Source organism: Monodon monoceros, unplaced genomic scaffold (genome assembly GCF_005190385.1).
Source record: "Monodon monoceros isolate NGI ecotype Baffin Bay Population unplaced genomic scaffold, NGI_Narwhal_1 Super_Scaffold_9, whole genome shotgun sequence".
Classification (NCBI taxonomy): Eukaryota; Metazoa; Chordata; class Mammalia; order Artiodactyla; family Monodontidae; genus Monodon; species Monodon monoceros.
Genome location: NW_021703786.1, coordinates 55,910,825 through 55,933,460, shown reverse-complemented (window position 1 = coordinate 55,933,460; position 22,636 = coordinate 55,910,825). Strand labels below are relative to the sequence as shown.

Here is a 22,636-nt window from a genome sequence, read left to right as displayed (position 1 = left end):
GGAGTCAGTCCAAGTAAGGTGCTGAGTAAGGGCTCAGCAAACACCAGCGGCGTCTATACCATCAATTAGTCTACAGTGAGTCTTCAGCGCAAGTAGTTCCTACTCACACAGGGTCATTGTGTGGGTTGAAAGAGACGCTGTCCTTACAAGCGCCTACCACCGGGTCTCCAACCGGGAGGGGTTATTATTGCTCAGTCCCTTTGCGATGACTTTTGCTTCTTCGTGGTGCCATCTCTCCTGCTTTGACCTTGGGGACTGAACACTCACGAAAACCACAGGGATGGGGCGGGAGGGGGGTGGGTGCCTCACTGCTTCTGTGCTGCCTGCAAGGACATGCTTCCCCTGAGACCCCATTGCTGCCTCTGTTACCGACTGATTGGCGGATTTGATTTTAGTATTTTATTTGATTTTAGTATTGTTTAAAAGGAGCATAATATAATCATTTGTGAACACACTTAAATCACTCCGCGGGATGCAACAAAAACATCAAACCAAAAATTATGGCTAGAAAGCAAGCAGGCTCTGATTTCCCCTCCATCTGGGTGGGCCAGGGGGAAGTTTATACTTGTAGTAGAAGGTGGGAAAATGAGGGTGGGGGGGATCACAGGGCATGGCCAAGAGCAGGGAGACCTCACGAGCCCACCGATCCTAGAACCTGGGGCCTCTCGGAGCACCGTACCTTTAAGGCCCTGCCCCTTACAGATGGAACAGAGAAGCACGGAGAGGCTGAGTGACATACTCAAGATCACACAGGAAAACCTGCCATCAGCTAATCCAGGACTCAGATGTGATTTGGTGCTGAGCCCACCTCAGTGCAGAGCCAGTGGAGACCAACATGGAGGACCCTCTGCTCCTCCTGGACTGGGTGAGGGCAGCCCCCTGCCCTCATCCTCTGTACTGGGGCTGGGAGAAAGCAGGGTGGTACAATTCATTCATTTATTCACTCATTCATTCAATAAGTATCAAGCACCCATTATATGCCAGCCCCTGTACTAGAGGCCTGAGACCCAGTGAACAGGAAGAGATACGAGTGTAGCTGAAGAGGTGGACGCCAATTAGGAAAGGCATGTGGAACCAGCCACCGACGGATACCTTTAATGAAGGACTTTCACAAGCACTTCCCAAACCTAGGACTCAACGAACACATGGAAACGCTGCGTGAGGCTCTTCCCACCTGTTGTCCCATTTAACCCTCAGGGAGGCCCTGGGAGTTACAGATAATTAGCTCTGCTCTGTTCTGCAGATAAGGAAGCGGAGATCCAGAGTAGTTACGTAACTCAGCCGAGGCCACACAGCCTGTCTGTGGTGGCACCATGTTCTTCCCACTTGCCCCCAGCTGTGCAGGCTGGGGCGGAAGAAGAGAACAGGCCCTGGGAATCTGCGGACACACTTTAAGGTGGTGGCAGGAGGGGTCTGTGGCAAACAGGAGCCCCTGGACAGCAGGTACCCCCATTTTACTCACCTCTCTAGCCCCAGTGCCCAGCCCGGCGCCTGGCACATCCTAGGAGTTAATGAAGAGCTTGTTCAATTAGGCTGGACCACTGGGCTGGCTGGGCTAACAAAAGCCCCACTGAGCCTTTGGTAACAGCCCAGACTGTACCCCGACTCCTGTTTCCTGCACCCTGAGGCCAGCTCCTCTGGTTGAGCACTTCTTCATCCATGGGAGCCTCACTGAGTGAGCTGAACACCCCTGCTGACTATGTTCTCTGGAAAACAGCTCACAAAGGGGGTTTTTCTCCTTCACTCTCAAGGCAGTTTTTCCCAGAGTGAAGGCTTCCCACTGACTCTGATCCAGGGCCACTCTGGCCTCATCTTGATCCGTTTCAGCAAACACCCGGAGGGAAGAAAACACGTTGTGAACCAAATATTCAGACCCGGATCGATCATCGGAGAGAAGCCCACCCCTCTGCCCACCCCTTATCCCGGTTTGTATTAAATGAGACACAGAGACTCAAAACTTTGAAGATTCTGGAGGCATTTAGCAGCTCTCTGGTCCAGACCCCTTGCTTTATGGAGCAGCTAAGCAAGGCTCAGAGGTTACAGTTCCTGCCCAAGGAACCACATAAGTCACTGGAACCTCACTGGGCGTTCACACTCAGCACTTCTCCCTGGAAGCCCCAGCAATGCTCCTCTCACAATGCTACCCGCTCTGTTTCATTTCTGGCACAATCACGAAGGAGTGGTCAGATCTGCTGCATGCTAGCTTCCCGGTCAGTCACGCACAGATAGATATCCCAGAGAGAAGACTCCGGGAGTAGCAGAAAATAAGTGTGCGCCACGGGTCATCGGGGCATGCTTCTGTGTTTCCGGTCATCAGAGTGAGTATCTGTGTTATGGATGCAAAGCATGACCAGCTCTGTTGCCTGGTCGCTGTACACGGTGAGACAGCGCCCTAGTGGGGAGAAAAGAGGCCAACAACGTCTCTGGTTCATTCAACATCTATTATTCACCAGCCACTCTTGGAGATGTTTTGACTTGTTACAGAACGAGGCAGGAAAAAAAAGAAAAAAAAAAACATGATAACATTTGGCTTTAGAATTCCTCCTAGGGAAGGAAGTGCCTTTCCTTGAGACTCCACGGGAAAGGTGGTTGCCATGTTACCAAGATGACAGAGGGTGATGCAACTACTTAAGAATAAGTGGATTCTGCTCCTGGAAAGGGTGGCAAAGCACATAAGGAGAGAGAAAGGAGGCGGGAGAGAAGGAAGGAAAGGAGAAAGATGGAGAGGGGCTGGGCCTAGGCAAGGTGAAGGAGATTTGCTCTGATGTAAACCCTCCTCCAACTCTGACATCTTCCTTATATTCTAATGCCCTGGGTGAGTGGGCTTTCTGTGGAAATGAACAAGGAGCTGAGTTTCACATCCTATCCATAGGACACAGAGACCGGAAGACATCAGCCAAGGGCCACAGCTGCGTTACACGTACCTTATGTTCAAAACTCACAGTATCCCTCTGAAGTAGTTAATATCTCAGGGTGCTTCTCATGCAGAAAGAGGAGGTTCCCCACTAAGCAAGTGGCAGGGCCAGGATTCCAACCCAGCTGGGTCTGACCACAGAGCACGTGCTCCTAACATGGGTGCTCCCGGCAGACAGAGAACCTCGGCCAGGTGGGCTAGTGAGGAGGAGAAGGAAGCCAAGCAGGCCAGAACGAAGACCCCGACCCAGCCCTGGGAAGGAACCTGCAGGGGAATCCCAGAGCCTAAAGGGATCTGGTCCAGGTGAGTATCGTGTCCAGCCCCTGAATCAAAAGCCCAAGTGGCTGACATGACAAAAGAGCCAGGTGGGTACCAGGGGAGCTCAGTGGGCCTCTCTCCTTGTCTCCCTCCTCCTTTATCTCTCCTCCGGTCTTTTGTACCCTTTCCAGGAGCAGAATGAACATATTCCTATGCGGTCTCATCATCGTCACAGCATCTCTCCCTTAGGAGCATCCCAGCCAAGGCTTCTGTGGGCTGCAGACACAAGGAAAAGGCCAAGGGAGCTTGGCAAGGTCCTATGAGACAGTCTCCCTCCCAGCATCTCTGGCTCCAGAGACCCTCCTTGAGCAGCTAGGCTAACTGCAGCGCCACCTGCTGGCACACCTCGGGATCTATGGGCTGGGAGAAGCTGGGAAAGCCAGTGGCTGAGGAACAGCATAGGACGTCCCGAGGCAGGGAGGGTGCAAACACAAACTTCTCTCTAGAAAACGAAAAGTACTGTGGAGAGAAGCCTCGAGACAGTGGAGCGATGACAGGCAAGCACCAGGGTATGCCATCACAAAAGTTCTGAGTTCTTTGCTCAGCTCATAAATGTGAGTAATTGTGCAAGGCCACCAGCTCCATGGCACAGTGAGAAAAAAAAAAGGCTAAGGACGGATGAGTTGTTAAGTAAATGCAGGAACACTTTAAGGCTCAATCCTGGTGTCTCTCCTCTCTCCCTGGGCTGGCTCATCCACCCCACAGCTTCAAGATCCACTAAAGCCACACACACACAAATGCACACATTTACATCTCCAGCCCAGATCTCTCTCCCAGCTCCAGAGCCCTAGATCAGCGGCCTGGTGTCCTCTTGACTTGGACATCTGCATTGGCAGGAGTTCTTATAGTAAACCCAGTGCAAAATAACTTGAGCCAAAAAGGATGGAGTTTCTCTAGTCTGTAAAACCAGATTGTAAGGAGAGCAGAGGTGGAGCTGGACTATTTGTTGAATGAATGAAAGGGTAGAAAAACATGAAGACATTTGTTAGGGGAAAGAGATAGGAACTAAGTCTTGGTGGGTACCTACTAGCTGCTGGGCACTTATTTAATCCAATGAGGAGGTTAAAAGCGGGGGCTGGGGAATGGGGGCTTTGTCACTTACTAAGTCACACAACTAGCCCATGAAAGAGTGAGGTTCAAGGTTCTGTCGGACTTGTACCACTGTCTCTAGTTCTCAAATTAAAATTACAGATGTAGGGTCTAGGATCGGATATAAGGGCTTAAGAGGTTTTAGAATCTCCAACTACACATGCAGTACTTGAATCTCTCTCTTCCCATCCCAGCCAGGTAGTTGTATCGTCTCTGCTTGAACACCCCTCATGATGGGGACCTCACCCTCAAGATAGGGATTTTGTCATTGAATCATAGTAGCAGGTTAGAAAGTTGAGACAGAATTTATCCTTCTTTAGGATTAAATAAGAGAATGCGTGTGCTGTGCCCACCACAGTGCCTGCAACATCAATAAATGTGATCATGCACCCCACTTCCCTTAGGACAACTGTTCTTGTGTCTATCTTTCCCTTGGGATGCCAGGAAACAAATCTAATTCTTCTTCCCTGAGACAGCCCTTCAGATATTTGAAGACAGTGCTTCAGGGTCCCCCTGAGGCTTCGCTTACCCAGGATAAACAAATACTCCAACACGCTTTCAGACACTCGTTGGTAAGCAAGAGTTGACGCTGTACACACTGCGATTTTCCAGCTGCTGTGGTGTGTGAGGCTTCAGAAAATCTGATGGAACGAATGATAAACCAGCCACAGCAGGGTAGCCATGGTATCTGGATCATGACCTCTGTATAAGAAAAGGGAAGTGAGGGCTTCCCTGGTGGCGCAGTGGTTGAGAGTCCGCCTGCCGATGCAGGGGACGCGGGTTCGTGCCCCGGTCCGGGGGGATCCCACATGCCGTGGAGCGACTGGGCCCGTGAGCCATGGCCGCTGAGCCTGCGCGTCCGGAGCCTGTGCTCCGCAACGGGAGAGGCCACAACAGTGAGAGGCCCGCGTACCGCAAAAAAAAAAAAAAAAAAAAAAGAAAAGGGAAGTGATTGACCCTGAACAAACAGTAGCACATCCCCAGAGTTTCACCAGCTGCATTCTTGGTCCACCCACTGTGGGAAATTGTTTTAGAAGAAGAAAAAGAAACGAGAGTCTCCCAAGATGATTTTACATCATTTTAGACCCCCTGTCTTGCCAAAAGTCGCTATGAATTCTTCCCAAATCCAGTTTGTGTGCTTATCGATCCAATATTGAGCAATGTAGGGAACTGAATCCATTCTAATCATAGACTATCAAACCTACCCCCAGATACTCCCTCTTTACGGATGGGGAAACTAAGGTCCAGAGGAGAGTGGCGACTTATTCAAATTCATAGAGGAAATCTGTGCAAAAGCCTGGTCAGCTCATGAACTCCAAAGAAAGACGAGAGAGTAATGCAAGCCTTCACGGGAAAGGAAGAAGAAAGGAGCTGTTAGAAAAAAACACAAAAGAGAAAAGCTCTGAAAGGTCCTCTCTGGAGTGTTTCTCCCTCCTTTCATCCATTTCCTATAGAGACAATGTAGTATACAAGGGCAAGATTGGAGTCAGAAATTCCTAGGTCCATATGCTGACTCTGCCACTGGCTCTGTGTGTGATCTTGAACAGACTACTAACCTTTCAGATACTCAGTTTCGTCATGAATAAAATGAGAATAGGAACAGCTCCCTCAAAGGAATGAGTCTTAAATAAAATAGAGAGAGAGACTTTTGGTTCTCAGTAATGGTGGAGCAGCTTATGTCAGACTAACCCTTCTGGAAATAACAATTATAAACTCTGGACAAAATATTTCAAAAGTACTATTTGATGGCATTGGAGAGAGACTAAACACAGGCAGAAACTGGAGGGTATACAGCCCTTGAAGGAAGGGAGTCACACTGGATGAAATACACATTTATTTACCCGATTTCTCCTTTGAGGGCCCGTCAAGTTCTAAGGGAATACTGTAGATAGAGCTCAAGAAGAAAGCAGCAGTCGTTGAGTTAAAAAGTCTCAAGCTAGAGTTCAGGGTTGCCAGAAAAGCTAGAAAAAATGGGAAGAAAAATCCTAGAAAGGAGGGGCCCCCAGAGGCAGAGCCCCCAAATTTTTATCTCACTTCTCTGCTGCTGAGAGATGGGAGATGACAAATTGTGGAAGTGGGAAGATGTGACCCGTGTAAGAGACTTTGAGAAGATCAGCATTTATAAGAAGGTTATTAAAAAAAATAAGATAGGAAAACTGGTATTGGAGCCAAAAGTAGAAGGCTTGGGAGGTCAATGGAATTGAGGTTGTCATGTAGTAGATGCTCAATAGTGATCTGTTAACTGCATAAGTGAATGAATGAGCCACTGGGCCTGTCGAGGCTGAAGCTCTGGGGCTGACTGCTGCCCCCTCCTTCCTGTCTTGCAGCTCACATACCTGCCCCCGCCGTGGGGCGAGTGCCGGTCCTCGGAGATGGGACTCGACTTCTTTCCTGTTTACAGCATCACTGCCTGTCGGATTGACTGTGAGACCCGCTACATCGTGGAGAACTGCAACTGTCGCATGGTCCACATGCCAGGTCAGTGCCAGGCAAGGACAGCCGCAGGGGCCCAGGACTACCTGCGACCTTCTTTGCATTTCTCACCCTGATGGGAAACTCTTCACGCACTCCACGAGGATGCAAAGGGATGCTGTTCTGGGAAGACTGTTATTTGATGCCCAAACTCTTAGAGGGCGGATGGAAACCTCCAGTCTGGCAACCAAGGCAGCATCCTGGTGTCCAGAAGTGGTCAGGTGTTTGGAGGACGTTCCTCCCAACGTTCAATATGTTTGCTAATTGTTTGCTGGTCTTCCCTCCTAGAGTTCAGTGTCCAGATATCTGGATGCTTACAATTCTTACATCCTGGTGTGGTACACGTTCAAACGTCCAGATGGTTATTGCTTTCCTCCAGATGTTTCCCTTCTTGCATCCAAATGTCTAGCTCTCTTTCAAGCTAGGCAAGAGTCCATCAGCCAGCAGAATTCATGTGTACTGACATTTCTATTCTCAGACTAACAATGCACGTAGCCATCATTAGAGGCAGTTGGCTTGTCAGTAGAAGTGGAGTGGGGGGGAGGGGGGCTGATTGGAGCAGGAAGAGTTTGGTACTGCAACATGGAAGGAAGGATGACTGAGGCTGGAGTCAGTGGCCTTGGCTTCTAACTCAGGTTCCTCCACCTTACTGCTGTGTGACCTGGTACAAGTTACTAAACCTCTCTATTGTTACCTCCATTATCTTTAAAACACAATCATTCGTGGATAGGAAGATAAAATTAGGCTAAGATATAAAAATGCTTTCTTGGGAATTCCCTGGTGGTCCAGTGGTTAGAGCTCCGTGCTTCCACTGCAGGGGGTTCGGGTTCGATCCCTGGTCAGGGAACTAAGATCCCGCAAGCTCCGCAGTGCGGCCAAAAAGAAAGCTTTGTCAATTGCAAATGTCAGTGGTGATTGTGTTAACACATGGGGAGAGGGAATCGAGAGTACTGTTGACTGAAGGCCTACTATGTGCTGGGAACTTTGCTGTTATATTTCATGGCTACAATTTCATGGTTATATCATACTTTGTTTATTTAGCTAAACCCTGATGTCAGACATTTCATTCATTACCAATTGTTTTCTGTTATAACCAATGCTGAAATGAACATCCTTAGAGCTAAATTCTAACTTAGTGCATTATGATCAGTAATTGCTCTAGCAATCTAAATTTAGAATTATCGACCTTTAAAATTGCCTCTGAGCTTCCTAGAAGACAGAGCAAAAAGGGAAACATATCAGTTAAATTTTTATTATTAGAAAGGAGGAAGCATATCAGTTCTTCAGCTCTTGAAAAGAATTGGTGTTTAGGGAGAAGATAAGGAAAAGATATCGTGGTGGGCTTTAACTTTAGCACTTGGTAAAAGAAAAAAAAAAAAAGCGTCTGGATTTCTACAGAGACCAGGGAGAACTGAGCACTGGTAAATGCTACCTGCCTGATGCTCAGACTGGATCACCAGCCAGTGAGGTTTCCCCATGGAACCTGAGCCCAAAGCAAGCAGGAGAGATTTCAATCATTTCCGCCCCCCACCCATGACACTGTTACTGGTATCTCAATTATAATGTGGAATTAAGGGCACAGCAAAGAGGAGACTAACAAAGCAGCCCTCACTCCCTTACAGCAGTGTGGTGTACTGGAAAGAGCCCTAGCCTCGGGATCAGACAGACCTGCGTTCAAAGCCCACCTCCATCACCGCTAGCTCTGATGTCCTGAGAAAACAGGATTCTTAAGCCTCAATTCTCTCATGGGTGAAACAGATACAGTATTTCCTATTTCCGAAGGTACCCGTGTGGGTTAAAGGGGACAGTGCATGCCCAGGACTTAGTAGCTGCTTACCACTGCTTCCCCACGTTAACTGTCAACGCTTTCCTATCACATATGTAAGCCAGATTGTGCAACCTGGGAGAAGTTAGCTAGACCGGTGTTGTTATCACAGAGATCAGAACCCAGTCTTCTGCTCCCCCACTACCCCCAGGGCTTCTGACCATCCACTGGTGAACTGCTGCCCCTCCTAGGTACCAAGGTAGCTGGATGCAATCCCTTCCTCCAGCCCAAGGAGGGGAGGGGTTGCTGCCTGAGTACCTCTCCCTGTCTTTCTTCTTTGCAGGGGATGCCCCTTTCTGTACCCCTGAGCAACACAAGGAGTGTGCCGAGCCTGCCCTAGGTCAGTACCAGGGGCCAGGTGGAATGATGGGGGAGGGGCTGCGATCAAGACCTTGCAGAACTTCCGGGTGCAGAAGAGAGATGGGGGGAAGGGGAGTGGGGAAGGGTGAGGGGAAAGAGGCTAGAAAGGGTGGCGTCCCTGCAGGGACTGGAGAGGGAGATGGAGAGGAGGAAGGAGAGAGGGGTGGGGGAGGGAATTGATGCAAGTGGATGAGGGCTGGAAACCAGACTAGGGAAAGAAAGGAGATAGAGAGGTGGGGGTAGGGAAGGAGTGGGTTTTGGGGGAGCAGAGAGCACTGTGGAATGCAGGGGAGCGGGCAGAGACGAAGAGAGGATCGACAGTGAGCATCCGGGTGGGCCCCAAAGGAGATCAGCCGTATCTCCCCGCACACACTCTCGCGGTTATTCCAAAACTGTCCCGTCTGCATGCTCCGTTGAGCCAGGAGCGTTCCCCCTACTCCTCTGCCTTCTGCTGGGTGTTTGCTGGTCCACACCCACCCGACCCTGGAAAACTTCCAGTGAGGGAGATCACACGAACAAGCTGCAACCCCCAAGCTAGACCCACTCCACGTGCCCACCTCTTCCGGACCCGGGAAATGATCTATAACCAAGACAAGCAGAGAGTATTTAAATCATCCGGACTCAAGCTCGTCCAGCAGCTGCACTTGCTGGATCTAAGTGCAGCAGCTCTGGGCTCACACGTCCAGACGCCTCCAGGAGGGCTGGCGGGAAGGAGAAGGAGTGACTTCCAATGGATGCAAAGACTCAGTTCTGCGTCCTAAACCAGCGAGCAGAACAGGTGGGCGTTGGCTATGAGGGAGCCCCAGAGGGAGTACCGCGGAGCCCAGAGCTTCAGATAAAATGGTCTCCCACACTCGCCTTTGGAGAACAGCCCCCTTTGTAGATGAGAACTGAGGCTGGGAGCAGAGAAGAAGGCCCTGGGGAGGTGAGGGGTCCGGGACTCCCTTGGAGCCCATTCTCCAAAAGTGGTGCCTTTTCAAAGATTTACAAAGGGTGACATAACAGTGAAGGAAACAGAAGAAAAACAGGACCAAGAGTAACAGAGAAAGAGTGGGCACATTCTATGAGAGCTCACACCCTCATCAACCGGTAGCAAAAGCCCGGCCCTCCTTCTCTCCACAGCCCCCCACCCCTCATTTACCCGAATGGCACCTCCTCCCAGCTCACTTCTCTGCTGCGGGATCCTGGCTACTCTGGGCCAGGAGGTCCACCTGACTAAGCCCTGCCTTCCTCTCCCCTCCAGGTCTGCTGGCGGAAAAGGACAGTAATTACTGTCTCTGCAGGACACCCTGCAACCTGACCCGCTACAACAAAGAGCTCTCCATGGTGAAGATCCCCAGCAAGACATCAGCCAAGTACCTCGAGAAGAAATTTAACAAATCAGAAAAATATATCTCGTACGTTAAGTGGACATGGTGGATGGAGGTGGGGGAGGATGGACTAGGAAAAAATGGGGGGCAGTCGAGGGCAAGGTAAGCAATTAATTCTATTTGGCAGACATTAATTGAGCACCTGCTGTTTGCCACGTTCTGTGCTCAGACTCAGAATATGAAGACAAAGCGGATTAAGATGCAGCCCCAGCCTTTAAGGAGCTTAGAGTCTGGTGGAGAGACAAGTACAAAGCTGAAAGCTATATAGGCTGATGCAGGTAATAAGAGAAGTGGCTGGCCGCACCTTGCGTAGGGACACTGTCAAGGAAAGCTTCAGAGATGTTTTTCTTTTTGCATTTTTTTGTTAGTTATTCATTTTATACATATTAGTGTATATATGTCAGTGCAGAGATGTTTTTACAGGATGTAGAGGAGTTTTCCAGGCAGGTTTTGCACATTCTGTTCCCTCTGCCTGGAATGCTTTTCCTCTCACTCTTCACCTAGCTGGTTCCTCATTGTGCAGGTCTCCATTTAAACGTCATCTCTTTGGATGACTAAATTAGTCCCCTCCTGTCATTTTTCTCTGGAAGCACTCTGGTGTCTTCCTTTATAACACACACCACCGTGTGTAATTCTATATTCACGTGTGTGTTTCCTGAAATTAACTTGTCCACTTCACGAAAGTGAAGCTCCTTGAGGGCAGGAAGCTTTCTTGTTTTGTTCTCTGCTGTGGAGTGTCTGACACAGAGTTGATGCTCAAAAAAACATATATATCTTTTAACAGAATAAGTGAAAGAAAGACACAGGAGCAGATGGTGTCCCAGGCAGAGGCTCAGCAGGGAAAATCAGTGAAGGGCAGACAAGATTAGGGGAAGGGGAGGCTGGGGGAGGTGACTGTGTCCAAGGTAGAAGATCCTGCAGGCTGAGCTGGGCGGGGGTGGTCCGCAGAGAGTGGACTTATTCTAAGAGGACAGGCAGCCACAGAAGAACTTCCACCAGACGAGTGACAGGCTCACATTTGCCGTTTAGGTAGAAACTTCTGGAAATGTTCTTTATCTGTGATGTCCTACATTATGGCCACTGGCCACATGTGGCTACTGAGCATTTTAAATGTAGCCTGAGTGATGGAGGAACTGGATGCTAATTTTATGTCACATGGATTAGTTTAGCGGTTTTAGGAAGACCCTTCAGGCGGCAGATAGAGGTCGGACCGGAAGCCAGGTGGGCGAAAGGGAGCCAGGTGGGAAGCAGTTGCCATAAACCAGGCAAGAGAGGGTGACCCTGTGAATGGCACCTGAGCGAGCCCCGCGTGGAGAGGACTCCTCTCCCCCAGCCTCTCCCTCCTGCCCACACCGTCACCAGACCTCATCCTGGGACGGCTTTTGCTCCGTCCCAGGGTTGAGGACAAGGGACGCTGAGGGCATTGTGAGCCACGTCGTGGAAGGAGGCAGGGAATTTTGTAGGAGGTACCAGGCACCGCTGTCGCAGACATTGTGCCAGCCGTAATGACTTCTCCTGCCTAGATGTGTCTCATGCACACATCTGCCCAAAAGAGCAAAAGGGAACCGGGGTGCTTCCATCAGAAACCCTGCAACCAGGTGTGGATTTTCTCCCTAAAAACCCTCCCTGGTCCCTGCAGCTGACTTGGCCATCCGGGGTAGGGCCCCCACTAGGAGAAGCTTGCTGTCAATCCCAGTAAGAACTGGGGGCCTCTCCAGAGTGGGCAGGGGAGGTCAGCGGGGGGCAGGCGAGCAAGCCTTGTCAAGAGAGTGCTGAGCTCACCTGCACGTAAGGGCCCAGGCAGACCCTCTGGGAGCAGAGACCTGGGGTCCAGGCAGGATTCCTGGAAAGGGTGCAGAGAGACGGGGGCGTTAGCAATGAGGGGCCAAGGGGACAGCTGATATACGCCTCCAGGGCCGTGAAGGGCACTGAGCCGGGAGTCAGGACGTCAGGTTCAAGCCCCAGCTGTGCCACTAACCAGCTCTAACTTCGGGCCAGTTGTTTCACTTGCCTGGGCCTCAGTTTCCCCATCTGTCTGTGGGAAAATTGTATTAGATGATCCCCGTGGATCCTGAGGGCTCTCACCACGTATGACACTGGACATTTCCTCCGCAGAGAGAACATCCTCGTTCTGGATATATTTTTTGAGGCTCTCAATTATGAGACCATTGAACAGAAGAAGGCGTACGAAGTTGCTGCCTTACTTGGTAAGTCAGAGTGTCTGTTGCACAAATGTCCACGTCTCATGGGGATGGGCCGGTGGGCGGGTTACTCCCTCTTCCCTTTGCACTGTTCCTGCCCCAGAATGGGAAGAACTCCACGTGCTGGAGGTGTTAGGCCCAGTTCATGTCCCAGTCTAGGCCTCAGTTCCCCCATCAACACATTGAAGTAGGTGAGCTAGACGCTCTCTCGGGGCCTTTCCAGCGCCATCCTCTTGGAATTCTATGGTCTTCTGCCCCCAGGTTGGAGTCAGAGCCCTGGGGCCATGGCAGGAAGAAAGAGCTGTCAAGTGGAGGGAGGGCTGAGCTGTGGGTGGTCCCAGGCAGTGGGCCCAGGGAGGGTCCCCCATGGAGCCCCCACTGGAAAGCAATTTTGCTGCATTGAGAAGGCCCGGTGCCCCCTGGACCGAGAGCCCTTTGTCAAACACAACAGAAGGGCCATGCCGCCCCAGAAATCTACAAACCTGACTGCCACCCCACCCTGGGGCCAGCTCCCCTGGCCCCAAGGGCACATGATGGATGCAAGAAGTTAATTTCAACACAGTCCCAGCCCAGCGTAAAACTCACAAGACCCCTGTGGGTGCACAGTTAAAAAGACCTGCTCTGGGGCTTCCCTGGTGGCGCAGTGGTTGAGAGTCCGCCTGCCGATGCAGGGGACACGGGTTTGTACCCCGGTCTGGGAAGATCCCACATGCTGCGGAGCGGCTGGGCCCGTGAGCCATGGCCGCTGAGCCTGCGTGTCCGGAGCCTGTGCTCCGCAACGGGAGAGGCCACAACAGTGAGAGGCCCGCGTACCGCAAAAAAAAAAAAAGAGACCTGCTCTGGACTCGTCCCCCAACTCCCACTCACTCTCAAGAAAGGATCTGGTGTCTGTGGCTTTGAGGAAAAATAGCTCTTGTCTCTGTGAACTGAATCAGGTGAGAATAGCATCCTGGGTGAGAGCGGGGAGGCATACACCTTCTACCTGGAAGTACAAGGGACAGCAAGCCACGGGCCGCTGCACACCAACTGGGAGAAAGTGGGCAGGTGGCTTCACTGAACCTCAGGTTTCTCATCTGTAAAATGGGTCTAATAAAACTCATTTTGTGAGTTTGCCGTGATGGTTAAATGTGGAAAAGCCCCAGCCCACAGGAGGTCCATAAATAGAGATTTCTGGCACGTGGACAGACACCATGCCAGGGACCCAGGGCCTACCCTGCGGCACTGTCTGAGCGTGTCTGTTCCTCTCCCAGGAGGCTGGGGAACTGGGCCACAGTGGGGTGCCCGCTGGGCTAAGGTGGTCATCACCTGGGCCTTGGAGATTGTTGTGGCCAAAGGGCCTGTGGCCAAAGGGCCTCATGCCCTGAGCTGGTGGTAGAGCCCTGCTCCTGCCACCTTTATTTCCTAAAGAAGACCGAGGACATGCCTCCTCCACTTCCGTCCCCTCCCCTACATAGGCTCACAGTCACACTCAGACACACACATACACACACACACAAACACACACACACACACACACACACACACACAGTGATGAGGGCCTGAGCCCCGAATCTGTCAGGAGAGGTAGCTGGTCCCTGCAGCAGATATGAGAGAGCGTTTTCGCAGCATCTTGTTCCCACCCAGAATAGCCCGCCGTGAAAGTCCTGCTGCCATCTGTACCTCCCGTGAGGATAGCAAGTGCTACTTGCAAACCATGAGCCACGGCACCCAATCGGGCCCGTCCCTCCCCTCCCCCCGCCGCGCACAGCGCACCCCTCCCGCAGTGAACACACCCTCACAGACCCACATGCAAGCCACGCGGCTGCAGAGACACGTACGTGCACACAAGTTGCGTGCTTACACACGCACGTGCTCACACCTGCACATGCTCACTCAGACACACCGTGCCCACTCCCACAAAGCCACATTTGGACGCACTCGTGTAGCTACCCTAGACGTTGCTTGCCGCCTATGTAAAGCTGTCGGTGATCAGACGTATCGCCTGCGTCTATCCCACACGCATTTGCGCACGGCGCACCCAGGCCCATACCCCACGCTCCACCACACCGCTCACACACGCACAGACACACCCCACTCCTGGCGTGCACATGCATCGTGCACACTCCCCGATAAGCCTCTACTGAGGATATTAGAGGGGGCGGAGGGGCAGGAGAGGAGTGAAGGGGAGCCACGTTGAGCCCCAAACCGGGTCCCCCCAGGAAGGGCCGCCTTCCCGTCGTCAAGACTTGCTCGCCTAGGGATGTGTTGGTTGGGTTTCTCCAGCCATAATCAGGGGAGGAGTGGGCAGAGGTACTCATCCAAAAGTTCTCAGACCAAGAGGTCAGCCTGGACCCTCCAGGAGGACGGTACATTCACCCCCAGCAACACCCACTCTCCCCAGCCCAGCCCAGCAGCTGCCAGTCTTAGAGGTCACAGCTGGAAAGGACTTCACAGTTCATCTCCTCTGACCACCACCCCCACCCCGACCACCTCCACCACCAAATGTGCCCGGAAGGCAAAGCTCCTGAGAAGGTCAGGGCTTATCAAAGCCGCACAGCGAGCTGGTGGACCCCCTCCAAACTCACAACCTCAGAGCCCCCTGCTCTACCACACTGCCTCCAGAACGAAGCGCTTGGGGCTTTGGGGGGGATCAGAACCCCCTTGAGAATCTGATAATAACTTCTGAAATACGGACTCTCCCTCTGCAAATGCCCAGGTGCGCACACAATGGATCGCATTCAATTCAGGGGGTCTCCAACCACTGGAAGCTCCCACAGGAGAGCCGTTCTCAAACTTTGGTGGGCCAGAGAACCACCCGGGCACTTTAAAATCCAGACCCCAAGCCCAGAGATTCTGATTGTGTAGGCCTCAGGTAGGTGCAGGCATCTACACTGATTACAAGTATCCCAAGAGTCTGATGCAGGGGTATCCGAAGACCAGTCTAGAAAGACTTTGGTCGGTAGGGCCCAACATCCAGGGCAAGGACCTCTGCTCTAGAAAGAGACCAAACTGAACATGTACCTTTAGGTTGGGAGACAGGGAGATGCTTCCTACGGCCTTATCCCAAGGGTGAGAGGGGCCCCAAGGTGGCCCCAAAGCCCATGTCATGACTGGGCGGTGTCTCTTGTGTTACTGCTCCCGAGACCCCCACTCAGGGCACCTGACACACGTCTCAAGCTAGACTGTGTCCTCGCCCAGGCCAGGGACCACACACACCTCGTCTGTTCCCAGCCCAGAGCCAAACCTGAGCCCCACCGGTGTGGTTCTGAACGGAAATGAACAAGCCTGTCAGCCCATGAGGTCTATTCCAGGCCCCCCCGAAAGCATCCAGGTTAGTTCCTGTCCCCATGAGTGCTGAAAACCAAACCCACCAGCTCTCAGAGCTGTGCAGTGAGGGAGGGACGCGTCAAGGGCCTGGCCTCCCAGCTACCAGGCCCCGGCCCCCCGGGGAGGGGAACCCGTTCAGAAGGCCTGGTTTCCAAGCTCTCAGTCTGTTCAGCCCTTCCGGAAGTGCTGTCAGGAAAGCCAAGTCTTTGTCTTCTCTCTCTCTCTCCAGGTGATATTGGTGGCCAGATGGGATTGTTTATTGGTGCTAGTATCCTTACAATACTAGAGCTCTTTGATTATATTTATGAGGTAAGATTTGGGATCGCTCGTGGGGGGATGACCTGGCGCCCTCATCCTGCCCTGACGTCCAGAACCAAATCGTGGATGGGGGGAGAGCACGGCCTCTCTTCCCCCAGGGCCGCCTCCCCCTCCCTGTCCATGGATATTGTCTATCACCACCTCCTAGGCACTGGGGGAGGGATGGATGTAAGAGAGACAGAAGCCACAGGCCTCTCCTCAGGGCTGTCTACACTCACAGGGAGGGAGCAGAAGGGATGAGAAGAGGATGAAACTGTGCTGAGGCCAGCCTGAGCCCCTCCCGCTGCTAGGGGGCTTCAGACATGGGTGTGTCTGCACCCTCACACTCACCACATACCACACTCACACACCACATATGCACACACACATACCACACGCACTCCACATACGCCACTCACACACGTGCCACACACACACATCACGCACAGTTATACCACACTCACATGCGACATATGCACACACATATATCACACACACTTATACCACACTCACACGTAACATGCACACACACACACCACACACTCCACACACATATATCACACACAGTTACACCGTGCTTACACACACTGCTCACAAATACACACATATGCCACACGCACACCTCATGCACACACACACACCCCTGCCCTCCTGGTGGCCCATCACCCGAGCAGCGCCTGCTGTGGGCCAGGCAGGTTTCAGGAAGGATCACTCCTGCAGCGCTCATCAGCCCTGAGCAGGGAGAGCAAGGGCACCCCTGCGCTCCTGGCCACCAACAGTCCGGGAGCTGGCACCCACAGGAGGCAGCTGGACAAAGCCTCTGAAAGCTTCTCACACGACAAACAATGACTTCAGTCACTGAGCGCTCCGGGTGCACATCAGCCTTCCTACTGCCTCCCTCCCCCCAGCCCCGGGATGGCTCAGGGACTCCAGAATCCCTCAGGGAAGTCCAGACCCAACACCGTCCCCAGGACCGCCTGAGTCTCAGCCTAGCAAACGGGGCCTGCAGAGCAGTGGCCTGCATCCCAGAGCGGGCTGGTGACGGCCAAAGGCCGCTGGGAGTCACTGCGGGGAGCCGGCGGGCAGCGGCGACCAGGGGCCTCTAGAGTGCCACATCCTGCCTCTCAGCATGGTGACCTTGTTCCCAAACTGGGTCCCATGGCCAGATTTCATTCTACCTTGTTTACTCATTTTTGTAAAAAGATATACAAAATCATAGAAATTGAATCGCACCAGGGAACATATTTAGTAATTACCCTTTCTTGCTAGGAATCAAATGTTAAGAACTCAAGTGTATCCCGATCTTGTGAACTGTGGAGCTGTCAGGCCTCGGAAGTGATGAGTAATTCTGTCCCCCCAGGACAGACAAGGAACCAGCCATACTGGGAGACCAGGCCCTCCCGTGACCCCCTCCAAGCTCTAGCACCTGCTCCAAAATCCCATCTCAGCCCAGAGATTGGGGAGGGGCCCCAGCCCAGCCACGTGGAGGGAGGTCTCTCTCTCTTTCTCTACCTTGGCACCGTTCTTCTGGCCTGACCATCCCCTTCCTGCCTTTCTTGCAGCTGATCAAAGACAAGCTATTAGACCTGCTTGGCAAAGAAGAGGAGGAAAGGAGCCACGATGAGAATGTGGTGAGGGCAGCCCGGGGTTTGCAGGTTGCTTAGTTCCTCTGGCACATACAGGCCATGTTAACCCAGATGCGGGGGCCGGGTGGGGCCGGAGGGCGGGCCGTGCTTCGTGGCACACCTTTCCACGGCTTGTGACGCTCTGCAGCTCCCAAATCCAAGGACACTCCAACTGAGCCTTGAGCCTCTCTCTGAGACTCACCCCAGAGCCCAGTAGTAAGCCGTGGATGCAGTGGAGACCAGGAGATGCTTCTGCCTGGACCAGTCCAGCTTCTCCCAGGCCAGAGGCCACGCCCCTCTTCTCAGGCCTTGGGAGAACCGGAGAGGCTCTGCGTAGGTCCACTCCCTTATTCTGCGGGGTGGCAGAATACAAGCAGGGATGTCCCTGGCCTTCTGCCCCATTTTGAAGGGGACGTAGGGTGTGCGGCCCTGTGAATTTGGTAGTGGCAATAATACCCATTAGAACTGCTAACCATTGTACATGCCCGGTACATGTCAGGCACTGTGCTGAGTGCCTTAAGAGCGCCACATTTCAACCCGACAGTCACCCTAGAGGAAGGTCTGTTTTTATCTCCATTCTGTGCATGAGGCCGTTGCAGCTCAGACCAAGGTTACACTGCAGGTGAGTGTCAGAGCTGGGCACAAAGCCTCCCTAACCACCACTGTCCTCCTCCATTCCTCGAGCCAGAGAGGGGCAGCACCTCTTATGCTGCTAATTCTTCTTCCCTAACTCAGTCTGCTCCTGGACCCCGGTCTCCACTGAAGGTTGCTGGCTTTCCCCAAGTCAGCACCCCGGCCCCAAGAGACCACCCCATTCAATGGGCACTTGCCCCCTTAAAATCATAACATGCCAAATGGACCCCAGCCCCCTCCTCCTGTTTGGGCTCCCACTTCTGTTCCAGACACTATTTCTCTACCCATCTCCCAGGCTAAAAATCTCACTCTGAGTCTCTCGGGTTTGAACAGAAGACAGCTTCTGTTGAGGAGAGAGCAGTGTGGAAGGAGGCCAGGCTCTGGATCCCAGGTCCCCGCTTCCCAGCCGTGTGTGCCTGGGGCTCGTTACTTCCCTTTCTGATCATCTCTAAATCACTGGGGCTTCAGGGAGTGCCATTCAGGTTAAGTGAGGCCAGGCCTGTAAAGCCATGAGCTTTGCCTAGTTTATAATGAGCGCCGAGCAAGTAGAGGCTCCCTCCCCCTCCCCGAGCCACATTCTTGGCACAGAATTCTGCTCCCATGCCTCCCAGCCTCCAGCCCTCCACAGCCTGGGAATCACCTGGAAAACTCAAAGCTATCTCAGCCCCACCCTGCTCAGGGACCCAAGACCGCTCTTCCCTGGGACCAGCCTAACCTAAAGGTCCTTCAGGCAGCTGTGATCAGGGGTCAGGGTTCTGGCTGGGGGCCTCCACTGCTTGGCCTCAGCGATTGGCACCCCCTGCCCTAGGCTTGGCCACAGACCACCCCTCCTCCAGCCCAGGCTGACCCAACAGAGACCCCAAGGGCGAGGGTAGGATGCGCCATCCAAGCTCCAAAACTACACACCACTCAGATGTAGCTTCAGGTGACACATCAGGGGACCGCTAGAGAGAAGGTCAAACCAGTCACTAAGCCCCATCCCCTCTCTGCGGGTGTGGGGGTGGGGGGGGGTGTGCCTAGGTGGAGAATGGAGAGGATTCTAAAGGCAATGAGGCCCCTTCAGCCTCATGCTCCAAGATGGCAAGCCAGCGCGTGAGATGTCTGGGGCAGAGCAGCTGTGCCCCGGGAGAGCCCACAGTGGGCAGTGTGGTTCCCGGGGCCTGGGCTGGGCTGCCCGGGGGCATCGTGATGAACTTTTGCTGAATGAGCATCAACGCCCACTTTCCGCTTCCCACCAGAGCACTTGCGACCCGATGCCAAACCACTCCGAAAACATCAGCCACAGTGTGAACGTGCCCCTGCAGACAGCCCTGGGGACCTTGGAGGAGATTGCTTGCTGACAGCCCTCCGACTGCCCGGCACCCCCCAGACAGACCTGGAGGCCCAGGACCAGAACAGGGGACGGCAGGCTCAGGTGGGATGACCCCTGCCGACCGACGGAAAGAAGCAAGAGCCCCCTATGCACACATAGCAAACTCTCTGTCAAAACCTCGCTCCAGCCTCATCTGGCACGACGCGTCCTCAGGCCCTGCTGCCGCACATCCGTCCCTCTTAGGAGAAGTGAGTCACGCTCTGGAACTGTCCGAGAACCGACCCGCCATCACATCTCACTGCCAGATGTAAAAAGCAACTGCATGCTCTGAGTCCTCACGGCACCGCCTCCACGTCTGTCTCCGTACTTGACCCTCCTCCGTGCGGTTTCCAGCAGTCCCTCTGCAGCTGTGCAGGGGGACCACCCTGAAGTCACGACGAGGCCACGCTGGAATCACACCTGCACGATCAAGAGGGAAGCCGCAGAACTCGACGACGTCCGGTCCTTTTGTAGTTTGTGAAGGTTCTTAACCTGCCCACAGAGCCCTTCCCCACCTCCCCAAGCCGGCCCACAGGGTGATCAGGGCCACCCCCTCCCCTCCACAGCGGCCCCGGGGACTCATTCGCGGTGCCCACGTCATTCTGCTCTCCCTGTGACACGGCTTGTACAGTCTGATTCTGTTTCTTTGGGGGTCTTTTTTTTTGTTTGTCTGTCTGTCGGAGATCTGTTTCATTTCGTTTTCTGAATTTGGGTTTTGATGTTCTGAGGTTTGGTTTGGTTTTTCCATTTTCTCTTGGCATTTATTTATTTGTGCTTCCAATCACAGTCATATTAAAAGCTGGTCTTGTGGAAATGGCTGAGTCGTCTCTGCCCTTCCCCTGCACTCTTTCTCCCCAAGACTTTAGGAAAGAGCCAGATCTGCCAGGTCAAAAACCACAGGACGAATAGGTAGATAGATGGATAGATAGATAGATAGGTGATAGATAGATAGATAGATAATTAGATGACATAGTTTATGCATTACTTACCTTTACAAAACACGTACGCTCTGTATTCTATTCTATTCTATCCCACATCTTTTTTTTTTTTTTTTTTTTTTTTTGTGGTATGCGGGCCTCTCACTGTTGTGGCCTCTCCGTTGCTGAGCACAGGCTCCGGACGCTCAGGCCCAGTGGCCATGGCTTACGGGCCCAGCCGCTCCATGGCATGTGGGATCCTCCCAGACCGAGGCACAAACCCGAGTCCCCTGCATCGGCAGGCGGACTCTCAACCACTGCGCCACCAGGGAAGCCCCCCACATCTTTAAACACTATTGATCACAACATTGTAAATGGCTTCCCCACCCCACGAATGGGTCACAGCCCAAGGTCTGAACGACACTGCGCGGGACCACAGGAACGTGACATGCAGACAGGGAGGCAGAGCACGCCGCACAGACCTGCAAACCTTAGAGGAGGCCTTCACATCCCTCTGCTCTTCCGTCCTCTGTCCTGGCTTCTCCTGAACCGGCCAGTGAATTCAGGCTGGACACCTGCCCCAGCATGGCCCCCTCGCACACTCCTGCCTTTCCCAACCCTCTCTGCAGCCCACCTCCTCACCCCCATCAGACTGACCTACTTCTGCCTCGCTCCCCACGACTCCTGAGAGCACGTCCATGTGGGAGAGGAGGGGGGAGGTGTCCTCTGCTGGGGATGGGGCATGCCCTTTCAAGCTCCCCCTAATTCCGCAGGACCAGTTCCTGTGGTCTAACCTTTTAATTCCCCTTACTTCCCCCCACCACTCCCAACTCAAAGTCATCCCCAGAGCCACGAAGAAAGACCTAATACGGTTTGTACCTCCCTCCTCATGCACAACCAATCTCTCTCTCTCTCTCTCTCTCTCTCTCCCCTAACACAAGGAACTGATGGATGAGATCATGCACCTCTCTGAGCTCAGTTCCCTCCATCTGAGTATGAAGATAATACCTTACCTGTGTCTTCACAGATGATCTCCAGAGGCCCCTTCAGACTCGAGGTGCGATGACAGTACTACTCCCCCTGCCAGTGGGACAAGTCACACCAGCCACACACACCAAGCCGGGGCCGGGAGCTTGCAGTCACCAGGCTTCAAGAGGCAGCTGGGACAGAGCATCCCTCTGATGTCTCCTCCCAAGCATCCTCTCAGCTAGGGTTGCCCAGGGCTGTTAGCAAAGCTGGGTTTTAATTTTTAGAAACAGGGCGCACAGCTTCTGGAAGTGTCCTTGTTTACGTGTTCTATCTCTGCCGCTACAAAATGACAAACTTAGTGGCTTAAAACAGCACAGATGTATTATCTTACAGTTCAGGAGGCCAAGAACCAGACATGGGTCTCACTGGTTTAAAATCTAGGTGTCAGCAGGGCTGCCTTCCTTTCTGGAGCCTCTAGAGGAGAAACCATTTCCTCACCTTTTCCACCTTCTACAGGCTACCCACATTCCTTGGCTTGTGGCCTCTTCCTCTTTCAAAGACAGGAATGATGGGTTGAGTCCTTACTTCACAAAGACAATGACCTTCTCCTGTAGTCACACCTCCCTCTAACTGAGATCGCCTCCTGCTGGCCTCTTCCATTTTTAAAGGACTCAATTAGATTCATTAGATTACATTAGATTAGGCTAGATTAGATTAGGCACAGCCAGTAATCCAGGATAACCCTCCTATTTCAAGGTTGTCAACTAATCACATCTTCAAAGTCTCTTTTGCCGTGTAAAGCAACATATTCATAGGTTCCAGGCCTTGGGACGTGGACCTCTCTGGGGGCCATTATTGTGCCTACCAAGAGCCCTTTGGACCACATAACCTACTTACCCTCATTTTCCAAATGAGCGGACCCAAACAGGGAGGGAAGAGACTTGCCTAGCATCACACAGTGAGTTAGCAGCGGTGCCCAAACTACACTC

At 52.8% G+C, this 22,636-nt stretch overlaps 1 protein-coding gene across 2 annotated transcripts in view; it reads left to right on the top strand.

The window, feature by feature from the left end:
• ASIC2 (acid sensing ion channel subunit 2) overlaps positions 1-20,575 on the top strand; it is a 1,018,342-nt gene extending 997,767 nt beyond the window's left edge. For both annotated transcript variants that reach the window (XM_029212085.1, XM_029212084.1), the window contains exons 4-10: positions 6,649-6,799; positions 8,902-8,958; positions 10,222-10,375; positions 12,464-12,555; positions 16,085-16,164; positions 17,715-17,783; positions 19,649-20,575. In XM_029212085.1, coding sequence (XP_029067918.1) covers positions 6,649-6,799; positions 8,902-8,958; positions 10,222-10,375; positions 12,464-12,555; positions 16,085-16,164; positions 17,715-17,783; positions 19,649-19,750 — 705 coding nt within the window. In that variant the 3' untranslated portion in view covers positions 19,751-20,575. The remainder of the gene's footprint in view (positions 1-6,648; positions 6,800-8,901; positions 8,959-10,221; positions 10,376-12,463; positions 12,556-16,084; positions 16,165-17,714; positions 17,784-19,648) is intronic.
• The last annotated feature ends 2,061 nt before the right edge of the window (positions 20,576-22,636 follow it).